This window comes from Vigna umbellata, chromosome 5 (genome assembly GCF_029865625.1).
Source record: "Vigna umbellata cultivar VRB3 chromosome 5, Vumbellata_1.0, whole genome shotgun sequence".
Classification (NCBI taxonomy): Eukaryota; Viridiplantae; Streptophyta; class Magnoliopsida; order Fabales; family Fabaceae; genus Vigna; species Vigna umbellata.
Window position 1 is genome coordinate 33,513,257 of NC_142169.1, and position 24,265 is coordinate 33,537,521.

Genomic DNA, 24,265 nt, shown 5'->3' on the forward strand with positions numbered 1-24,265 from the left:
AAAGGGATGTAGCGATATCCGTTAACGGATGTGACATATCCGTTGAAGTATTTTTTTTTCAATGGATGTCGACATCTGTTAAAAAAAAATATGGGATATAGGATATTTTAAAATATAAAAGATAATTTTGAATTTTTCAAAAAATGTGGTGATGCTGTGAGGTGGTGTAGGGAGAAACCCTCAAAACAAACGAACCACTTTCGTAAAAATGCGTGGGCTAATTGATTTTGCATTATAAAGCAATTTGTGTTTTTTTTCTTTTTCAAAATAAACCATACACGGTCCTGATCATTAGAGTTAGAGGGTTTAATAGAGTTTGTTTAGAATTATATAATTGTTCGTAACATTTTTATTCAATAACTGTATTACGGTGAACTTAAAATTATTTCTTTATTTAGTTTAGGAGAAAAAATGTTGATTGAACTCTGCTTTTGGATAAAAATAATAAAATAATTATTTAATTGATTTTTTTTATTCAAATACATTTCACGTAATGCACCCAAAGTCTTTTATTCAATCCAAGTTTTTAAATGATAGTGATCCAAATGTGACTTGGGAAGTAGTACTTTCCACCTAACACAGATTGTTTGCCATGTTTTGGTCAGCGTCCGTTTTTTATTACGTGTGAAACAAAATCTCAGGTTTTAGAAATATTTATAATTAAACTCAAAAAGGAACTTTCAAACTTAAATATAATTATTCGATATTTTTAATTTTAAGAAAGAAAGAAAAAAGTTCAGGAGACATTATAGAAGAAGAAAAAGAAGGTAAAAAGGAAACAAGACAAGAAAATAAGAAAAATACAAAGTTAACTCAAGTAATAATCCAATTAAAGTTAAGTTAGGCTGGAATAAAAACTTATAGTCTAAGAGCAATTTAAACCTAACTTGTACAAAAGTAATAATATATGAAAAGTGTCATCAACGTCATCTATTTCATTTTTAATTTCAGAATATTGGATTATAATATGAATGAATGAACGAACGAATGAATGTGGACGGAGGAGTTGGCTGGCTTAGCGTTGAACACTGCTCCATGCTGTTAAAGCCTTCGCTGCTCTCAGACCAATCCAACTTCAGATTTTCCCGTGAAACTCGCATTTTCCGGTAAAATTACTCTCACACAACTCCCAACTTTTTCAACCTCGCCGCACTTGCTTTCCATTCCAATTTTCATCTTCTTCGACCGATTTCCATTTTCTTCTCTCTCAATTTCAAGGGCAAGAAACTCCGCGAATTCATACATGGCGCCTCCAATCCTCTCCATTGCTCTTCCCTCCGACACCGGTCGAGTTCTCAGCATTCAATCTCACACCGTTCAGGTTTTTCTCTTCAGCGTTTACTCCTCGATTGCTTCTTTAATACATTGAATGTTCGTTGAAGATGTCACCGACTGCTTGTTGAATGAAGAATATTGTTGCCTACAGTGAAATCATTGCATTGAGCTGTTCTTATAACAAATGTTCTGGAAAAATATTGATAACGTTTATGTCTCTTAACATGCATGATGTTTTGGATTGAGAAAAATGGTATTCTTGGTTTCTTCTTATTGGTAGTAAAATTCTATGCAACTATAACTTTGGTAATTGGTATTAATAATGAATTGAATGTCATTGCCAGTTGAATGCAGCTGGCTAAGTACTTACCTTGACATTGTGGCTGCTTGTTTATTATTCTTAGGGGTATGTTGGCAATAAATCGGCTGTCTTCCCTCTGCAATTACTGGGCTACGATGTGGATCCAATTAACTCCGTGCAGTTTTCGAATCATACAGGCAAGCCAAGCCCTTAATTTTTGTTTCAGTCTCTCAAGACTGAGGCCTCATATATGGTGTGATGCCATTTGTCAATTTGAACAAGTTTAGGTGTGGTATGCTATACTTGTCAAAGTAATACTGCAGTAATGGTTTAATAAATTTGAGGATTATAATACAGGATATCCGACGTTTAAGGGGCAGGTCTTGAATGGACAGCAACTCTGGGAACTAATAGAAGGCCTTGAAGGAAATGAATTATTGTTCTATACTCACTTGTTAACAGGTATTGTAAATATTTCCCTTTGTACTTTAGATTGTGAACTGTATGTCACTTACCTCATGAACGCTATATTAAATAGGTACAGCATACCGCTGATTGAAGTTTTGCCACAATATGCAGCAATCTATATTTCTTAGACGATGTGTTTCTTCAACCATTTTTGTTGCTCTTAATGAAATGCTTCAATTTTTCTTATTAAAAGTATATTAAATTATTTTCATTAAATGTAGTATTCTTTAGTATGTCTGAATTCTTGTGTTCTTGTTAATTTATTCTTCTGTTTTTTTGTTCACAAGTTTCTCTCTTTCAAAATCGTTATTCTGTATTATTGGAGTTATTCTGTAATGTTTCCTCTTTTAAAAATTCTAATTTTTATGATTTCTATGATATACTTTTGTGAACAACTATGATATTGTCAGTTGTCTTTAATCACTATCCTGTCAGTTTGTTGTAATTTTGTTCTGTTCCCTATTTCAATTTCAGGCTATATTGGTTCAGAGTCTTTTCTAAACACTGTATTGCAAGTCGTCAACAAACTTCGGTCAATAAACCCAGAGCTTATCTATGGTGAGAATATTGAAGATATGGGATTCTTTAATATTCAGATAAAGTTGCGCTGATTATCCTATGTGGCCTTGTACAATGTTTGTGATTTCTTTTGTCATTTTCAGCTTTACTTTTAACTTCAGGCCATGTTATATTGACCTAGCTTTTATGAATAATTCGATGTTACTAGAAGGAACAATGAAAAAACATAATTTAAGTCTTTAGACATACACGGAGAAATTGAAGAGAAAACTTACATCCTGCTGTAGCCAACAGGGAATATGCTTTTTTAAGTCTCAACTAAAGTTTGTGTTCCATATGGACAATGTGGTTTTGTCATGATTTTTAAGTGTTGACAATTGAAGCATAGGGAATATGATTTCAATGTTTTTCCTTTTTTGGTGTTGGGCACTTGAACCTCAAGCTTTTATTTTACTTTTTATTAGAGAATATGTATATATGTACATCTGCATTTAATAAAATTGTGCTTCCTTGTCAGTGTGTGATCCAGTGATGGGTGATGAAGGAAAGCTTTATGTTCCTCAAGAGCTAGTATCAGTCTATCGTGAGAAGGTATTACTGTTCTATAAAGATATTTCTGCAGGCGTGAAGTAAAAATAATTTATACTATGTAGTCATATACAGTGTAACAAATTAGAAAAACATAAACTTATTCAATTGAACTATTGTATTCCTTCACTTATAATTTTAAATTATATAATTACTTAGTTAACAAGTTCCTGTTTTTATTGGATGATATAGGCATACTTCCCTTTCAGTATCCCATTTTTAATTTGAAAAGTATATTCCTAGTTTTAGCTTCTGAGTAACACATATTTTGGCAGGTTGTTCCTGTGGCTTCAATGTTGACTCCCAACCAGTTTGAGGCAGAACTACTGACAGGTTTCAGGTATTTATATAAGAATTAATATTGCATAATTTTCTGTTCCAGTCATTCCTTTTTTTTGGTTTTCTTTCCCTAGTGTATAGATGATAGCACGTCGATTTGGTTTCCTTTTCTGTTCAATACAAAAAGTCCTTGACTAAGTTTTGGGAGTAAAAGATTGATGTTGTTGAGATTAAGTTATGGACAAAAACCCAGAATGAAGTTATTTGGTGTTCATATAGGGCTGTATGATATCGATACTACTATTGATTTGCTTGCACGTGAGAAGGATCCATTTTGAGTTACAAGTGTTCTTTTCCTCTATTTTTTCTTTATAATTAGATACCTTTTTGGTCCTAATATTTATTTATTTTGTTCAATTTGGCTCCTCAATTTTCAAAAGGCAACTATGTATCCCTTTCAAGGTTTAATCAACTCTCTCAATTTGTTAAAAATGCAACAATATGACTCTTTCATGTATTGGAATTGATCGTACTAATATTATAAATTTTCGCTTTGCGTTGGTTGTTGGTTATAAATTTTATGAATGCATTAACTAAATATGTCAACATTTATCTTTTAACGAATTTATTGCTAATTGGATGGAAAGTAGGCACATTGTTACCTTTTTTATTAAGTAAGGGATTTGATTGAATATTTTATTAATAGTGAGACCAAATTGAATAAAATAAATAAATATTGGGACTAAAAGGATAATAAAACCTTTATAGTTAGGGAGAAAGAGGGGAGTTGGCCTCATTATTATTCTCCATGGGTTTTAATCATACATATTGATGCATTTTGTTTGTGCGGGGTATGGATATGCCTGTATTGAGGTAAAAATCTTGTTAGCTTTTAGGCTTAATTACTTTTTTTAGTCTCATAATTTTTTTTTGGGTTTTTCAATTTGATCCCACTGTTAATAAGATGTTTAATAATATTTTAAAACGTACAATTGATAACCAGTGCATAGTGATGTTTTACAAACAATGACGTTAATTTCAACCAACAAAAGAATCACATTGTTGCATTTTTAAAAATTGAGAGATTTAGCTGAATTTTTAAAGGGTTACACTGTTGCGCTTTTAAAAATGAAAAACTTGATTAAACCTTTTATTGCTAGAGGGACCAAATTGAAGAATATAAATAAATAATAGGATCAAAAAGTTAATTAAACCTAGTTTTTAGGAATGTCCAGTGTGTGCTATTGCTTTGCCATGAACCAAAGCATGCTGGCATTATTGGAAATATATTTGTAGTTTGCCGTTCATGGAAATGATTGGGTTTAGATCCAACATCCACCTGCAGATTATCTTGTTATTTATGCGTTGAGTGATTGAGAATGTATTTTCATCAACGAGAGGTAGTTTGTGATTTTTTAGTTGTTTTGATTTTTCTTTATCTTTCTAGTTCATGTGCATTATATTTGAGCTTCTCCACATTGTATCTGTTTTGCTTTCTAAGTACTCAAATTTCCTTTTCATAGGATTCAGTCTGAAGGACAAGGTCGGGAGGCCTGTAGACTTCTCCATGCGGCTGGGCCTTCAAAGGTTTGCCTCTATTATACGTTGAAAAACGCCGTTCTTTTTGGGATAACCTATTGATGTAAACTTTCTCCTTTCAACATAGACTTGTTTTACAGGTCAAGACTTTTCCGTTTTGATCAGTGTGGGCAAACTGTTTATTAGTCACAAATGTTTTATACTTTTTTATGTCATGCAAATTGATTTCTCAATTAACTTCTAAGATGTTCTCAGATGTTTTGATTCTAATAGTAAAGAAAAGATTCACTAATTGGCTCTGTTGGAAAGTATTTCCTATTTAAGAAGAACATATTTGTTGGGAACCAACAATTGAAAGAAAAATAAAAGAAGGATTTTTATCGAATACTCTTTGTTTAGAGGTCTTGATATATATATCATATTAACAATCAACAAAATGCTTGAAATAAAATTTCCTATTTGACAAGGCTTCTTCCTATACCTATGAATTCCATTGGACCCAAAAATGATACATTGGAAGAATCATCTGAGTCTTCCAATATCAATAGGTTGATTGTTCCGCTCCTTTATATTCCATAAGTAGAAAAGATTTCAGGATGAAAGAACAAGAAATAGGAGAGAAATCTCTCCTCCAAGAGTTTTTCCTTCTCAATGGATTTAGGATTTCTCCTTTCTCAAAGAACCAATGCTCAATTTACAATTTGCATCTCTACTATCCTTCCCCTCTTTATATCTAATTAACCCATCTCCAATATGCTTAATGTACGTTTTCTTTAATGCCAAGAAATTGTCTATATCTGATGTCACTACTCGAGAAGTCTTTCTTTATGATTTTCCACGCTGTTGTTTTGGCTCTTTTATTCTCAATCATAGCTGACGTACTTGCTCTTCAGGTTATAATTACAAGTATAAATATTGACGGGAACCTTCTTCTCATTGGCAGTCATCAAAAAGAAAAGGTGAATTAATTGCTGCTTGTAATTCTTTTATTGATGGTAATATTTTTATTTCTATTTCTCATTGGCAGTCATCAAAAAAGGTGAACTAAATGCTGCTTATTATGCTTTAGTTGGTGGACATATTTTTATTTCTTATTGCAGATATATACAAGGTATTATAGAAATCAAATTTACTAAATTTTCATATTTATCTTGCACAATCTGTTTGCTTATGGCTTGAGCATCTGCAGTGATTTGAAAAATCTGTCTTCCACAATTCCATAGTTTTCTGGAAGGCAAACTGACCTGAGTGGTTCAACTAAACAATGGTGAATAGTTTAGCTGCATGGTTCAGTTAGTACCTCATGTTATAACCAAATGAAGCTGAGTGTTGCCATTATGTAACCAATCGAGTAGGTAGTTCATATAATGGTCGTTAGAGGTGAAAATTGATCGACAAACCACATCGCTATGACATTGCAGCTTGCAACAATGTGGTAAAGTAAAACTCAATGTACATGCATATTGGACCTGTTAAAAGTACTTATGTATTGTACTTTGAGAGTAATACATTATTCAAGTAATGATGTAATATGTGTCAATGCATAATCATACAAGTTATTGGATTGAATATAAAATATTATTAAATTACAATGACGAATAATTCGGTGATGATTTTATATTCTACATACTGTTCTCATGGTGACAACCTAACTTGTATTATCTTTGATAGGGAGAGCCTCCCAGACAATTTAAGATCGTGATTCCAAAAATACCAGCTTATTTTACGGTATGAATATTCTGTAAACACTTTTGTTTATAGTTTTTACCAATATTTATCTTTACAATATTTCTTATGTGAATGGGAAATATTTGTTTGGAGTCGAACACAGCTAATTTCTGCTTGGACTATCCAATGATTTTGCATCTGAATCTATGGATTATCAAAGAATGTATAAATTTATTTCCATAAATATAAATAGAGAAGAATGCAGTGATTAAGAACTCATCTTCACCGTAAATCACTTTGTAAACACTTCTTCAAACTAGCCAACAAAATATTTTACCCTGTTATCATCATTACCCATCTAACAAACTAGCCTTGTTTGACTGTCCACATGGTTCTTTATTAAAAAATGCACGTGCAACCAAAAGAACATCCAACGTTAATTGCTCTTAATCGTTTTAACCTGGTGCTCCTTAGACAGTAAGAAGTTTATCCAAATCCCAAAAGATAAACAGGAAAGAAATTCAGGAAATTTTCTAACGACCAACTTATAAATTTATTATCTTAATTTCTTTAATCAAATTCTCTTTAGATTCAAACATTTAGTGAATAGAACCTTAACTATGTTCTTATGCTTGTAGGGAACAGGAGATCTGATGACTGCACTTCTTCTTGGTTGGAGCAATGTATTTACCTTTATTTGGGAGTTATTCTATAGTTTGATGTTACTAATGTTTGAAATTCCGAAATGTGGTGCATAGCGGCTGGCTCCAATAACACTATAGTGAGATATCGTATAGAGGGATAAGTGCTATTTCGAAATTTTTTATAATTTATATTAATGTATAATTTCAAGAATCATTAAAATTATTCTAAATCAATAACATTCATAATTAGCAACAAAAAGACAGGTGTTTTCAAAACACGACTAAACACTAGCAAAAGTCAAATGCAAGCTTTTCAAGATTGGAATTATCAATCCCCCATGTTCTAAATTAAAAGTCTTTTATATCGTTTTCGTATTTAATACATACATGTCGTTTTGAAAATTGAAATCCCACAAGTAACACTGAAGAAAAGCTCTGATGTATCTGTTCTAAGGTATTAACCCGTTATAGCACCTGCTATTTGGTCCGCTACACCTCTACAGTATGCTATTTATAGCCCTGTGTCATCTTACTAGTAATTTCGTTTATATCTTTATTTATTTCAGAAATACAGAGACAACCTTGAGATTGCTGCAGAACTTGCAGTGTCAAGCTTGCAGGTATTTATTTTCTTATGTGTATCATTGATCTTATTGTTTCTCCACTTCTGATATTGTGGTACTAGTTCTTTTGGTTCAATAAAGTCCGTCTATCATTCAAAGTATTTTGAATGGTTTTTATATTACTTCTTACGAGCAACATGAGAACATGAGTGAGCCCACAATTTTTAATGAATAATTAACCGTTCAAGCATCACCAATATGTGCAGGCACTTTTACACAGGACGCTCAGTGACTACAAAAACGCTGGACATGATTCCCAGTCAACCAGTTTAGAGATCAGATTAATTCAAAGCCAGGATGATATTCGCAACCCACAAGTCAACTTTAAAGCAGAAATATACAGCTAAAGTGGCGATTTAATTGGAACATGTATGTATTAATGTGTATTATTATTAAAGAATGAAAAGAATTATGATAAATTGAGAAGGAAAGTTTATTTATTTGTTTTTTATTGATCAAATTTTGAAATGGGAAAGTTTTAAAATCGAATGATTACTAATATGATGATGAGAAAGTAAAAGAAATAGTCTAACTATTAAAAATTCTTATACATATTTTTAGGACATTACACACACATACACGAATATATATATATATATATATATATATATATATATATATATATATATATATATATATATATATATATATATATATATATATATATATATATATTAGGATCCAGATTCACCATGTCTGGCTTTGTCTGTATGCATTGATCATTCCATCAGATGTGGATGTTGATTGTTCTGAGTATGGGGGGAGACTATACTTATGTATGTTGGCTATAGAAGATGATTGATGACTATGTTTACTTGATGATGCTACAATGGCAGTCCATTTGTGGTTTTATTAGTCAAAATAAGTTGTTTCATTATTCTAATAATAATAAAAAAAAAAACTTGAGAGGTCTTATCATGGGTGGTATGTTCTCCCATGTAGCGTTTTCATTAATTATGATGAAATTTTGTGGTTCTATTGTTGACATTATCCAAAAACAGTGGTGCTTCAAAATGATTTAATCTGGTTTTTTATATCCTGATTAAAAATCCATTTGGCTCCCCAGTGGTTTTCGCCAATGAAGGAGGGGATCCTGTCTGTGACAATTAACTTTCTGCTCTTATGCATTAATATCTACTTTGAACACACCAGGAGATAAACAATGGAAATGACTCAAAAGATCTTGAACCTTAAACAGGGAATAGAATTTAAAGGTATTATTGTTTTATATTTTTCAAATGTTCTGTTTTTTGTTATCTGACACTATTCTTACTGCCTAAATATTCATTCTAGCATCATTAGTATCTTTAATCATCACTTTTTGAAGAAAAAAAAATACACACCGGATTTGTCTAGAGAAATCTCTGTAAACATTTTTAGAAGAACAAATTAAAACTGATTTTTATATACTAATTTAATGTGTGCGTGTGTGTGTATATATATATATATAGTTTTATAATCAACTTATTGTTATAAATTATTTTTTATTTATGAAAAAGTTAAATTTATTTTCTTTATTTTTAATAGAAAAAAACAAACAAATACATAATCTTAAAACATATAACACCAAATGGCTTATTAAATATCAATTGTAGATTGTATTTTAGGTATTATATCTACTTAGAACTTTTATTTTTCTTTCTATTTTCAGGCCTTATTATGAACAGTTAAAACATATAGCCGGGAAAAACAGCAAACTTGCAATATCCGTAGATGACGTTTTTGTAACAAAGGTAGTAAAAATGTAGTGTGATTTTTGTTTGATATAATTGTTACATCTATGTTAGGAATAACAACTTTATAAAAGGATTGAGATAACTGATGTTTCATGTGTACATAAATATATTCCTTGTTAATAAAAAAAATGTTTATAAATAATTGAATGGTTCTTATCAATGAATATAGAATTTGGAAGATGGAAAATATGGACTTTACCTTCACAAGTTCTTGGAGTACTTTTCTTACTTTGTTCATGCATCATTGACAATTAAGGTGTGCTTTAAGAAGAGAGGTAAGTGAAAGATAAGTACGAACTCTTACACACACATATATACATATCAGATTAAATGTAAATAAATTTAGTAAGGGATTAAATAAAACAGTTTACAAGGAAGAGTGACCAGATGTAACTCAAAAGAGAAACCAGGTCCACTAGTGTAAGCTCACGACTTTCTCAAAAGAAAATAAAAGCTAACAAGTTCAGCCACGATAGGAAGAGTAAGAGAAGGTTGAAAAACTGTGTTTTGACTGAGCTTTATGGCTATTTTGACCCAGCTCAAAGACTCTGCACATTAAACACAGATATTGTGACAGTCACGTTGGATATGTAAACGCACGTAGGATTATTTTTGTTTACATGTATTTTTAAAATAAAATAAAAAATTAAAACTCAAATTATTTAGAAATTTATTTGAAGAATTTCTTTATACCAGTTTCCTCAAACTATTATTTCTAATTTACATAATTACTAATTCTAATTTATTTTCCTTTAAGTATTTAGGAAGAAGTTTATTAACTCTAACTTACCACTTTTGACTCTCTGTCAAACAATTGTAAATAAAGCATCTTTGAAAAATAATTATATCTAATTGGATAAACTAAACGTAGTAAAACCAAAATATATATATATTATATTAAATTTTAAAATGATTCAATTCAATTAAAGCTGAACTTATATATGTTTAATTTTCATTTATGAAATTATTATACGATTCATACTTGTATTATGACTGTTCCATTGTATAAAAATATTATACTGATTTATCCACCATAAATTCATTATCTCAAGTTGAACATTAGAAAGTGTATTAGTTCTATTTTGATATATATTTTTTAAAATTTAATTATTTTTTTAATATTTATAATCTAAATGTGATAATTGATACTTAAAATAGGTTAAAGGAAATCAAATTTACAAATTATAAAACAGAGTAAGAGAATCCTTCAATGGCTCTTTTCAACACTATTTTTCTCATTGCTTGTTCTGGTCACGAGAAGCCAAGTTTGAGAAAGTATTCTCAAAGCGCAACAAATAGACTCATTCACAACTATAAAAATAAGGAGACAATTTTCATCCTATAATATTATAGGGTTGACCCAAATGATGGCCCACTAATAATGGCTTCCCCTTAAACAATTGACGCATTATAATAATTTATAAATATTTTCCTTCTTTCTTTTCCAAATCTCCATCTCATGTTCTAAATCATCATAACTTGATTATTATTATTTGGAGCGAAAACTTTTATAAAAAAATATGCAACAAATACAATGTTTTCCGTTTGACTTCATATTCTTAAAAAAATATAGAATAATGGACAAGATAAAGTTTGGTTACGTTCATTCATTTAACTACTTTAATTAAAAACGCAGTGTGGTCCAAAATAAATCTTTCTGTCTCCTCATATTTTAGTGCATAAAAGAGGCCAGTCAAGGCATTTTAGCGTTCTTCTACATTATACTAAATAAACAAAAGGCACAACGTGGGTTAGTGTTTCTTGAATTGATATTTGACAAAGTAATACCGAATCTAATGGTCTAAGCGTGTATTTATTTTTAAATAATTTAAATTAGATTAACTTGATCTGCATGTCCTGAAACTGGTCAACAATTTTTAACTACGTCCTCAATCATTTTTTACAATTAAATCTCTAAACTTATATTTATTTTCTAATGAATTTCCTTCCTCCATTTTTCCCGTTACACACGAAGACGATATACAACAACAAAAAGAGAAAGATTTATGTGGGTCTTGCACTCAAGAAATTCTTCCATTCAAATTTAGACATAAACACTGTTTTTCTAGAAACGAAAGACAAAAGCACTTTGATTTTCTTTTTTCATTTACAATATTCATAACATCCATTTGTTTCTTTCTATTTGGAAAAAAATGGTTAAGATAACACTCTCTGTTTTAAAAATTGGATATTTCCATCATATTTCTTTTTAAAGGTTAGAAAAAAAAAAACTACTTATATAAACTAGTTTTAATCTTCGTTTATAAACTATATGAAACTTTTAGGTTTTGTAAATGACAAATATTACCAATTTTCAAAGAGTCTTAGGTGCAAACATAAAACAATTACATTCTTTTTACTTTTTTATATCAAATAAAATAAATAAAAATAATAGTAATCTTACCATGCACATTTTTTCTTCAGTTATTTTTATTAAGACATCCTTAACAGGAGTGAGAGGAAGTCAAAGCAAAGCAATTATGAAGTCTTCCCTTTTTTCCTGCAACTTGCTCCCAACCAGAACCTACGGTGGCGGCCTCGACAACCCTGTTCTTATTAATCCTTCTCGATGGTCTAATAAAGTACATGAAATTTCCAAGAAAAACAGCCACATCAAAAACCATAACATAACATCATTCACACCAACACACCACAAACTTTCCAACTCAACTCAATATTGCCTTGTAAATTCGGCAGATAACAGACAAGTTCTTGCCTGACAGCTATCTTTCACCTCCAAACTTTCTTCCTTTCACACGTGCAACTCCTTTTCTTCTCTTCCAAGCCTTTCTTTCTCTCCTCCAAATTCAAAACTTCAACTTGTACCTGCTGCTGATTACACTGAAGAAAAAGATACAAGAGGGTATCTTTTTTATTTAGCTCTCTCTAGAACAGTGTTCATGGGTTGCTGCTTTAGTGCTCCTCCAAAGATCAAAGCCGAGAGCCCTCCACGTAATGGTATCATTCTTTTTCTACTCTTCCCACCTTCTTTTTCTTAACTTTAACATCTTCGTTCTGAACTGTGTTTGCTTATGCCGGAGACCGTTTGGATTGGAGTTTTGAAAGTTCCAACTTCGTGTGGTTTTGTGAATTAAATTTTGCTGCTTGTTTGTGTTCAATGTTTGACTCACAAACACCATAGAAGACTTGCTTCGAATGAAGGATAAGTTATCAGTGTGCGCATCCAAAGCAAAATATAAAGACTTTGATTCAATTGGCACAGATTGATCTACCTTAAATAGTAGTCTGAAGTTTGAGTTTTTGATGGTCCTACCTGACTCAAATAGAATTGCTCTCTCTAAAAGATACCAGATTTCTTAATTAAATAAAAATAGAAACACTCTGGTATCAAATGAAAAATTTTATTGGTTGGAATTGCTTTCTTTTACTTTCAGTGAACTTGGATCCTCTGCACAGTTAAAGGAACTAAGGATCCGAAAATTGTTAAATTCAGTTCAAAATTATGAGTTTAACCTGCAATAAATAAAGTTAACGGGAGTGATTTATGCAGTTCACAAGAGAACTCGGCGAGATTATCTCTTCAACCATTCGTTTTAGAAGTTTAAACTATGTAAAGACCGAGAAAATTTTGACAATAGAGATGATTCCATCTTTATCTTTTTTAAGATGTTTTTGGTATGTAAGATTTTTCGTTTCCTGCCGCGCTACATAGGGAAGACTATGTATAAGAGAAGTATGAATTGAATTGCAGTCATAACATTACAGAGATGAATAGTAGAAAAATCGTTTCTGTACCACTTTGACTGTTACGGTTTTTTGAATGAAGCAGAAAGTAGATGTTAGTAGAGTGCTTGCCCGAAGTGAATCATGTTCTGTTTTGACATGGGCAGGTTTGAATTCAAAGGATGGTAGCAAAGAAGAGAGTGATCCGAGTGTTTTAAGCGGCACGGTGTCGTCTTCATCTATGCTTCTAACTCCTCAGAATGAGGTTGAGATATTGGAAGCCTGCAATTTGAAGAATTTTGCATTCAATGAGCTAAGAACTGCTACAAGGAACTTTCGTCCAGATAGTATGGTAGGTGAAGGTGGGTTTGGTAGTGTGTTTAAAGGGTGGATTGATGAGCAGACACTTGCCCCTACTAAAGCAGGCACAGGAATGGTCATTGCTGTGAAGAGGCTTAATCAAGAAAGCAACCAGGGACACATTGAATGGTTGGTGAGTGTCTCACTTTCACTTCGCATGGCCTTTCACAACTTAGAACATTGAACAATGGTAAGGAGTTCCCAGACATGTTTCTGGTGCTGACCATTGTTTTTGTAATCTATGTAGCAAATGTTAGTAACACACACTCCTTCTAAATAAGAACTAAGAACAACAAATCTTGCTTGCAGTTTAGATATTTACTGTGAATATTGTAACTGATTAGCCTGTACTATATATGCAGACAGAAATCAACTACCTGGGGCAGCTCAGTCATCCTAATCTTGTGAAGCTAATTGGTTACTCCTTGGAGGATGATCACCGGATTCTGGTATATGAGTTTGTGGCCAAGGGTAGCTTGGATAATCACTTGTTTAGGAGTAAGTTTCTTTTTGAGTTGCTTTTCTTGGTAGCACCTTAAGCTCCTGAAAATCTCATATCTACCAATGTTTGTGGATCAGGGGCCTCTTACATTGAACCGCTCTCTTGGAACATCCGTATGAAGATTGCTCTTGATGCTGCCAAAGGGCTTGCATTTCTTCACAGTGATGAAGTAGATGTAATATTCAGGGACTTCAAAACTTCTAACATCTTACTTGATTCTGTAAGTGAAATCAAATTGATCATACAAGAGTAAGATATAGGTTTATTAGTTAGCCCTGGCATTCTAAAATTGGCTTTTGTGAATGACAGAATTATAATGCAAAACTGTCTGATTTTGGGTTGGCAAAAAATGGACCAGAAGGTGACAAGAGTCATGTTTCTACAAGGGTGATGGGCACCTTTGGCTACGCTGCTCCTGAGTATATTGCAACAGGTAAATATGGGTGAAAAATTTTCTGCATAAAGCTTTTTAGGAAAAGATTATCTTTTATATTATTAACCTTTTATCCAATTGTGTATGTTGTAAAGGTCACTTAACGAAAAGGAGTGACATATACAGTTTTGGAGTTGTTCTTCTGGAACTTATGTCGGGAAAACGTGCACTGGACAGCAACAGGCCGAATGGAGAGCATAATCTAGTTGAATGGGCGAAACCACTTCTGATAAACAAACACAAGATCTCCCAAGTGATGGATGCACGTATAGAAGGCCAATACTCTAAGAGAGAAGCAAAGAGAATAGCTCACCTTGCAATTCAATGCCTCTCTACAGATCAAAAACTTAGACCAAACATAGGTGATGTGGTGAGATCATTGGAACATCTTCAGGATTCCAACGACACACAAATAAATGGTCATAGCTCAAGCAGCAGTGCTACTCCTATTTCTAGCTTGTCTCCTTCTCCTCTTCGTACATAGGAGACCAACTTTGTCGTTACACATTCTGCATTGTTTTCGAGTAATATATAGAGATGGCACTTTCTGTAGCATGAAATGAAAGCATGCATGCTTGTCCGTTGTACAGATTTTTATTTCTTTATAGGGTTAAATATGTTTTTAGTCCCTAAATTATTGGGTGTTTCTAGTTTTCGTCTCTCTTTCAAAATAAGGTACAATTTGGTCCTCATTCTTTTCGAAACGTTCGTTTTAGTCCTCGGAACTTTGGTTTTAGTCCTCGTTTTGTTGACTAAATGAGGACCAAATTTTTAACTGTGTTAGTTTTTGAGGACTAAAACGAACGTTTCGAAAAGAATGAGGACCAAATTGTACCTTATTTTGAAATAGGGAAAAAAACCAGAAACGGCCAATAGTTCAGGGACTAAAAACATATTTAACCCTTCTTTATATTAGTAAGAGAATTTATTTATCTTTCATTCTCCAATCTTTTTTCTCCCACAGCTCAACTATCGTTTTTGGAACATGTGGCAAAATTTGAATGAAAATTCAAGAAAGTTAATCCTAGTACCACGTTTGGAAACTCTTTACCTGACAATTATGTGCATAGTTAATGTTGTATTTTTTACTTCATATATAGTTTAAAAGTCGAGATTATAAGAATAATTTAAATATATTTTATTTCTTCTATATTCCAATATGTTTTTTAAAGAAAAAAAATGTTATAGATCTTCAAGTTAAAAAAACGAACTATATCTCAGATACAGTAATTAACTACTAAGTTGTTATTTAATGAATTTGAGGTTAAAATATTGTCGCAGTCTAAAGACAAAAACTCTCTTGGCCTTTAATTTTTTAAGACTCTAGACAAAATTGTGATAAAGTTTTAAATTTTTAAGTGAACTATAACTATCACCTTTTGAAAATCATGTTCAAAAAATAAAAACGTTGCATCCGAAACATGAGAAAAAGTACATTAACACTTTAGTATATCAGTTTTTACAAGAATAATGATAACTTATACTCATTTTAACTTGATCTTTTGTAATTGAAGAGTGAAAAGTAATGTGTCATGTAAAAATTTATTCTATTTCCTTTTACAAATGGCAATTCTTTCCCGTATTTTATTTGAATAATGGTAGGATAATGCACTTACACTTATTTAACATGTTTTTTTATGGTAGAATGGAAAATAATACCTCAAATGAATATAAAAATATACTAAAGTATTTTTTTTTCATTTTAGCTTGCATATTTTGACATCCTATCTTATAATAATATTAGAGCAGAGACACTCTTTTTTCTATTTTCTTTCTATAGTCTCATTTTTTTTTCCATTTTGCATATCAACGTCTTAAAGAAAATTTCACGTTATAGATACTCAATATTTTTTTTTAAATTGAGTCTATTATTCATTTATAATTGAAAAGTTATAAATAGTCCTGACACTTACAATATTACCGAAATAAAAATAAAAATTGAAAATAAAATATCAATTATCTTAAAAATAAATTTTACTAAATCTATGTAAAATAATTTTGTATCTAAATAAACAGAAAATCATAACTACATATATGTTATATCTCTATATATGTTATATCTCTGTCAAACAAGTTTATCTCAATAAAACACTCGTCAATTATTATATTTTTCATTTTTGTAGTCTCAAATTGTTATACCAATAGTGATCATAATCCCTAGTCACACATCAATTTCAGGCCCCTAATTACCATCATAGCAAAAAAAAATTACTATAACTATTTTATTTTAGGGTTAAATATGTTTTTAGTCGCTAAACTATTGGTCGTTTCTGGTTTTCGTCCCTCTTTCAAAGTAAGGTACAATTTGGTCCTCATTCTTTTCGAAACGTTCGTTTTAGTCCTCGGAATTTTGGTTTTAGTCCTCATTTGTTGCTAAATGAGGACCAAATTTTTAAACAGTGTTTAGTTTTCGAGGACTAAAACGAACGTTTCGAAAAGAATGAGGACGAAAACCAGAAACGGCCAATAGTTTAGGGACTAAAAACATATTTAACCCTTTATTTTATTTGTTTGAAGTATATATAACCATGGCATATAAGTATTAAGCTTAAAATCCGGCATTGCTCTCGTACTCTTTTTTTCCTTTGTTCATATAAAAGGGATATGGTGATGGGTTTTATTCAAGGCTAACATTCGTGTCAAAAGTCTAAGATCGGTTCTTATGCAGATGAGCTTTTGATGTATTTCTTTACTAGTCAATCAAATTTCACAATTTACAAAATTCGTTTCATCAAATTTCAGCTTTCCATTCAAGTTATATTCTAACAAAAAAACACTCTTAAATCCTAATAACTTGATTAGAAATAATATTTATTAGATTTTAATGGAAGAAAATCAACAAGAAGACTTTATAAAATCGGACGAGTTGTGATTGGGATACTTTTTAAATAAAAGCATTTTTATTCGTTATACTTTATATTTTAAGCTTATATATTGATTTATTTACTAAATTGTTTAATTAATTTTTTTTTAATTATCCATGAATCAAGAAGTCCATCAAATGCCATGTTGGATTCATTAATGGTCAATAATCATTATACTGATATTTATTTTTGTAATTTAAAAAGCTAAGAGTTAATATAATTATGTAAAGTGTGATTATGATTGTGTTTGATGAAAAGGTACAAAAAGCTTACTCAAAGTTGAAAAGTTAGAGATGGGTGGAAGTTAAGAACGGTATTTTTTTTTTCAATATATTATACCTTATAAAAATTATAAATGAAAAAAAGTAAAAAAAAAAAGTGATATTTTTCATTATTTATAAAAGGGGAAAATGATCGTGTATCTAACAGCCAAAGTTTTGCTTCCCATGGACGTGGTTGATTGATTTCATTTTCAACTATATTCTTGAAGAGCAATTATACATACATTTTTATTTTATTTACATCTATTATATATTTATTTGTTTTTATATATTCTTTTCTTATCATATCATATAATTTAGAAATTTATCATTTTTTTGTTAAATATATATTGAGTGTTGAAACACACTTTTTATGTTTATTTTTGTTCATAAATATTTATTTAATAAATAGATTTCAACTTGGTTTATAAAATGAGAGATATATTTACTTACATATAGTACAGTCGATTCGATAAAAGCTAAATAATAAATCTAAACAAATAAAAAAATATAAATAAACAATATATTTTGTTAAAATAATTTTAACCAATACTAAAATACCATAAAATAAAATTTAAGTATAGTTCAATTTTATAAAAATAAATTTTAAAATAATATTTATATTTATTTATATTATAAATTTATTTTATCTTATCTAAAATATCAACACATTTTTTACTGTGAATAATCCAGTGGCATCATGATGAATGCGTGTGGAAGTAACATTTGACTCTGGATGGGATATGGACCAACCTTCCTTATTGAGGAAAATGATAACCACGATTAAAATAATACACATTATAATTGATGTTGCAACTTAAAGTAAATAATAATTAGTGGTATTTTAGAGTCGTTTTAATTTAATTCCACATGAATTGGACCAAACTGGGTCAGAATCACATGCATGCCCCTTTTGAACGACCTTTGTACATTTGACTGTTGAATAGTAAGATCACCAGAATCTGACCCATTACCACGTGATGCTCTTTTAACCCTTGTTATATAAATAATCTTTTTAAAATGTTCTTTTAAGTCCTATCAACATCTTAACTTTATATCATTAATTTAAAGATTAAATACGTTTTTGTGAAAATTAAAATTAGTTCTTTTCAAAATTTTAAGACTAGTTTAGTCCTCAAATATCTTTAAAAATATGTGAATTTAATTTTTTTAACTAAATTTTGTTAATTTTATTTGATGTTTCAAACGCATTTTTCAATTAATATTAAAGTAAAAATATGTCAAACGGTGTAAATAATTAAACGCACTTAAAACATTAAATAAATTTAACAAAATTTAATTAAAAAATATAAATTTATATATTTAAATTTGGAAACTAAATTAGACCAAAATTTAAAAAAAAACTAAGACAAAGATATTAACCCTTATTTTAAATATCTATCACGTGATGTGAGATTAGTGTCAATTATTGTGTTGAATTTGGATTTTGGAAATACTGGAGTCACGGTCTCAAGAAATTTTTACAGTGCATTATTACCTGAAATCATGATAAGGGATAGATGTAATTGAATCAAAGATACTAAATTCAAAAAATAGTACTTTTCTAAATTGAATAAATTAATGTCTTCTTCACTCTTCTTCAAAACACAAAATAATAAATATATATAAAAAGTATGATGAAATTTTAAGAGCATTTTAATAAATAAATATTTGTATAATATATTTTTACATGTTTTATTATAATTTCACTTTTTATATTTGGGTAATTATTGTTATTATAATAAAGGTTAGATAAAAGAATAACTATATTATTCTTTTATTATTATAAAAAAATGTAAATATGTATAACTGTGAGACATATGTTTCTAACGATTGAAATGAAAAAATATGGTTGATGTAACATCTCATTTTAATAATATAAAATTATTAAAATATTAAATTACATATATGATAATAGAATCACTTAAATAAAAGTAAATCTATAAAAAGATAATAGATTTATTATTGTAGATTCATTTACTAATTCATATGTTTCGTCCTCACTTTTCGCTGGAACAAATGAAAAGAATGTCTCTCTAAGCTCAAACCATTAAGTCGTAAAAGAGAAAACTCACAGACAACCAAAGACAAAAGTAAGGGTAAGCTAGATGTAAAAAATAGTCATCATAAACTTAAAACATTTCATACATGAGTCAGATGTAATATAAATCAAACAAAACATCTTAACATGCAATGACCTATACTGAACTGTCCGGACTTAGAATGAATATCGAGTTATGGCGGGTTGTGCACTTATGGTGGCCACTACTACTTTACAAAACCCTTTCAATTGAATTTCACCCTACCACACATCACAAGATTAGTCTCTACTGCGTCTTAGACCATATTGGAAGCACCTATACTAAGACATCTTGTTATTCTCACCACATGTGTCAAACCTCTTTATGTGAGAATATATGACCATTAAAGTGTCAAAAAAACCTCAAAGACTAAGCTACCTGCATTCATTCTAACACACTTGAAACCATTCAACCATAGGTTTCCCCTTGGAACTCATTTTCATGCCTTTGAAACCGTTGATATCACTTCACATTTACATTGAATCACATTTCCTTTCACTTTTACATAGTATACCAATACATGAAACTACTGATCATACATTGAAGAACTAGAAACATCATTACAAGTCATCAGAATTCACACATTAACACAATATTCTTCATAAAAACTTGATACTCACACTTAGGCAAGGGAAACAACTTTGAAACACTCACCAACAGTTCCCAAAGAGTCCAAAACGACTTAAAAAACATTCAAAATTGATATCCAGAATCTTAAAACAGAAGTAGAAACTTACTTATTCTATAATAGAAAGTGATCAACTAGAAATATAGATCTCACTATGATCGATTAGACATCTCCTGAACGTCAAAGAGATAATTTAAAAGTCAAAACTCTTAAAAAAAATAGAAAACTTTAAAAAAATAATTTTTAAAAAATATATATTTTAAAATAATAAAACTCGTTTATAAAAAAATTATTTATAAATAAATTATTTAATATTAAAATAACTAAATTTCATTATTTTTAAACTACAGTCATTTCAAAAAAATTTTTTTTAAGGTTTTACCGTTAATATATTTTAAAATTAGTATGTGTGAATGGAAAGAAAAAATATGGTAAAGAAGACCATGCGGGGGAATAATTATTGATAACAGATTAGAAAAAATATCAAATCATTTATTCGATGTCTATCCAATGCTAATAAAATAATTTTTTTATTTAAAATATAAATAATTTTAAATAAAAATAATTTTCTGTAAAGTGTTAAAAATGTGTTGAAAACTGAAATACATACATATAAATTTTTTCAAAAAAGTAATCATTACTGCTGGAAACTTTTTTCTCTGACATGTACATAGGCGGAATATTCCTTAAACTTTTCTTTTAAGAGTTTTAAAAAGCTAGACCTGTGAACTTGACCTGATTGATAGCTATAGACAAAAAAAAGAGTTATAAAGAACAGTATTACAATTTTGCCCCCGTGTGTTGAGATCAAGAGTGTTTCATCCTGTATTTTCAACTTTTTCAAAAATTTATTTTTAATTTTAATAAATACTTTTATTAGTTTTTCTCTTTTTATTGAAAGAAATCTTACACTTCTTTAACTTTTTAACAAAATTTTTAAAACTTTATTTTTTATTTATAATTTAATAACTATTTAATTTAGTTTAAAAACTAAATATTATTTAATATTTTTTCATATTTTAATAATAATTAAAATTTAACTTTTTCATATTTAAATTAAATTATCATTAAATTTTAAATAGAAAATAAAATTTAAAAAAAGTCTTGGGATTTGGTATCGATAACGTAATTATCGGATTTCCAATTCCTACATGAAATTTCTAAAAATTTATTTTTTATTTATACTTTATTAATTATTTAATATAATTTAAAAAAAATAATGTTATTTAATATATTTTATATTTAAATAAATATTAAAATATAATTTATATTGTTATAGTAGTAATATTAGAAAAATAAAAATAAAAATAATAATAATTAAGAAATCTAAAAATTTCGAAATCCTATTTTATTATTTTAATATAATTTAATATAAAATTATATATTAAATCAGATTTCATGTAATTATTTTTATTACTTTTATTTAAATTTTTATAATATAACAATTATATGAAAAATTAAATTATTATTAAATTTTAAATAGAAAATAATATTTAAAAAAAATCATCGAATATTGGTATTGATAACTATGTTATCGGATTTCCAATTGCGACACGAAAGTTTTTTCAAAAATTTGTTTTTTATTTATACTTTATTATTTATTTAATTTAATTTAAAATTTTAATATTATTTAATATATTTTTATTTAAATAATTATTAAAATATAATTTATATTATTATATAGTAATATTAAAAAATAAAAATAATAATAATAATAATTAATAAATCTACAAATTTTGAAATCCTCTTTTATTAATTTAATATTTTAATATAATTTAATATATTATTATATATATTAAATCATATTTTATATAATTACTTTTATTTTTATTACTTTTATTTTAATTATTTTAATTTTAATTTTTGTAATATAATTATTATAATTATACAAATTATATTTTAATAATTATTAAAATATGAAAAAATATTAAATAATATTAAATTTTGAAATTAAATTAAATAGTTATTAAATTATAAATAAAAGATATAATTTTGAAAATTTTGTTAAAAAGGTGCAGAGTTAAAGAAATGTAGCATCACTTTAAATAGAAAGAGAAAGAAATTTTTGAAAAAGTTGAAAGTGTAGAATGAAGTGTTGGAGGTGCAAGATAAAACACCCTTACTTTAAATAAAAAGAGAGAAAGTAAAAAAGGTATTTACTAAGGTTAAAGATAAATTTTTAAAAAAGTTGGAGGTGTAGTATGAAAGTGTTGGAGGTGAGGATGAAACACCCTCATATCAATTACCACTACTTTACATTGTGTTTTTTTTTTATATTTTTTATCACTTCAACAACTTTTCGTAATAAGTGTGTGTCTAATATCTTGAAAGCGTAAATATTGAAATATTTTTAGTAAATAAGAAGTTCCAAAAAATTTAAAATTTTATTAATTCGAATGCAGGTTTCATATTGCCAGTGTATGAAGTTAAATTCGTATTTATAAGAACTAAACTTAATTATTACATAATAAAAAAATGTTTCATAGCATCATCGTTTTCTATTAGCGATACTTGAGTATCTATCGTTTTTTTGTTCCTACTAATAAGATGATTATCCTAGAAGAAACATACAACACACCAAGAACAATAGACAACATATTGAGTTAGTGTTCAAAAGAAAATTTTATAAAAAATTTAATATATCACATATTAATTCAACATTTAAACATTCTATAACTCATAAAAATATACAATCATTCTACATGAGTTGAATGATTGGTAGAATATCAGGATACCTCATTTTAGAAGTTTGTCTGTCAAGCATTCACAACAACTATCTCAAACACATAACCTCTCATTGAGATTATCCTCACATTACATATCATTCATACTCACAAACAATTTAATATCCATTTTAAATCAAACTCATATATATAGTCTTCATTATCATATTAGAATAATCAATCCACTCAAACAAGCAATTTTACCACTACCATTCACAAAGTTTTCACAATTTATCACAAGTTGTACATAACATCATAATAATGAACTTAAAACCAAACAAGAAACTAAAACCGATAATACAACACAAAATTCCAGAAACATGGTACATAGAGATTTTCTTCTAAGATAATCGATTATTTCAAAATCGATTATCCGAGAAGGTTCTTTATGCAATGATGAATTTCTTATTAAAATAATCGATTATCAAGTAAGATAATTGATTATTCTAGAGAGTGTATAAGTAAAGATGATTTTTTTTTACTAAAATAAAGATAATATGTGATTAGGGTTTCATGATTGTCATTAATTATTTAAATGTCATTATAAAAAATGATCAAATTGAATAAAATTAACAACAATTGAGACCTTATTAACCATGAAAAAAAAAAAGAAAGAGAACATCCTTGAATAAACTCAACAAAAATATGGACTAAATTAGTGCTCAAGTCTTTCATTATTTTTTTTCTTTCTCCCTTTTTCAGGGTTTTTTCATTTTCACACACACACACACACACACCTTGTTAGCACATCATTCATATGTTATTCCCTCAACATGAAAGGCAATGACAACATAGCCCACAACAAAAGGGCACCAAAATGACCTAACAGAGTTGAGGCGACGATGAAACGATCTATCTTTAATGTTATCTTTGACCAAATGATTGTAGCGTTGCTTGATGTTCAAAAAGGGCCATATGTGTCATTGAACACAACACGAGGGTTCTATTATAAGAAAATAGGAGTCGAAAATGAAAGAGACAGAGTCATAAACACTTTAAAATTACAAAGACTTCTGGATGTAGTAATTGATGTAATCTTCCACCAAAAAGTACATTATCAAGTTGTGCTAGAATCTCCCATCCCATGGGT

General features: G+C 28.9%; 2 protein-coding genes across 2 annotated transcripts; both read left to right on the forward strand.

Moving 5' to 3' along the window:
* The first annotated feature begins 946 nt into the window (after positions 1-946).
* On the forward strand, positions 947-8,364 carry SOS4 (pfkB-like carbohydrate kinase family protein). The gene is made up of 13 exons (XM_047297456.2): positions 947-1,106; positions 1,219-1,321; positions 1,680-1,773; positions 1,934-2,038; positions 2,519-2,602; positions 3,081-3,154; positions 3,427-3,491; positions 4,954-5,017; positions 5,863-5,928; positions 6,641-6,697; positions 7,276-7,320; positions 7,848-7,901; positions 8,111-8,364. The coding sequence occupies exons 1-13, from the start codon at positions 976-978 to the stop codon at positions 8,249-8,251; spliced, it is 1,083 nt and encodes a 360-aa protein (XP_047153412.2). The 5' UTR covers positions 947-975; the 3' UTR covers positions 8,252-8,364.
* A 3,747-nt stretch (positions 8,365-12,111) lies between these two features.
* On the forward strand, positions 12,112-15,558 carry LOC124824934 (receptor-like cytoplasmic kinase 176). The gene is made up of 6 exons (XM_047297458.2): positions 12,112-12,598; positions 13,492-13,817; positions 14,047-14,182; positions 14,264-14,406; positions 14,496-14,619; positions 14,715-15,558. The coding sequence occupies exons 1-6, from the start codon at positions 12,541-12,543 to the stop codon at positions 15,101-15,103; spliced, it is 1,176 nt and encodes a 391-aa protein (XP_047153414.2). The 5' UTR covers positions 12,112-12,540; the 3' UTR covers positions 15,104-15,558.
* Positions 15,559-24,265: the final 8,707 nt, after the last annotated feature.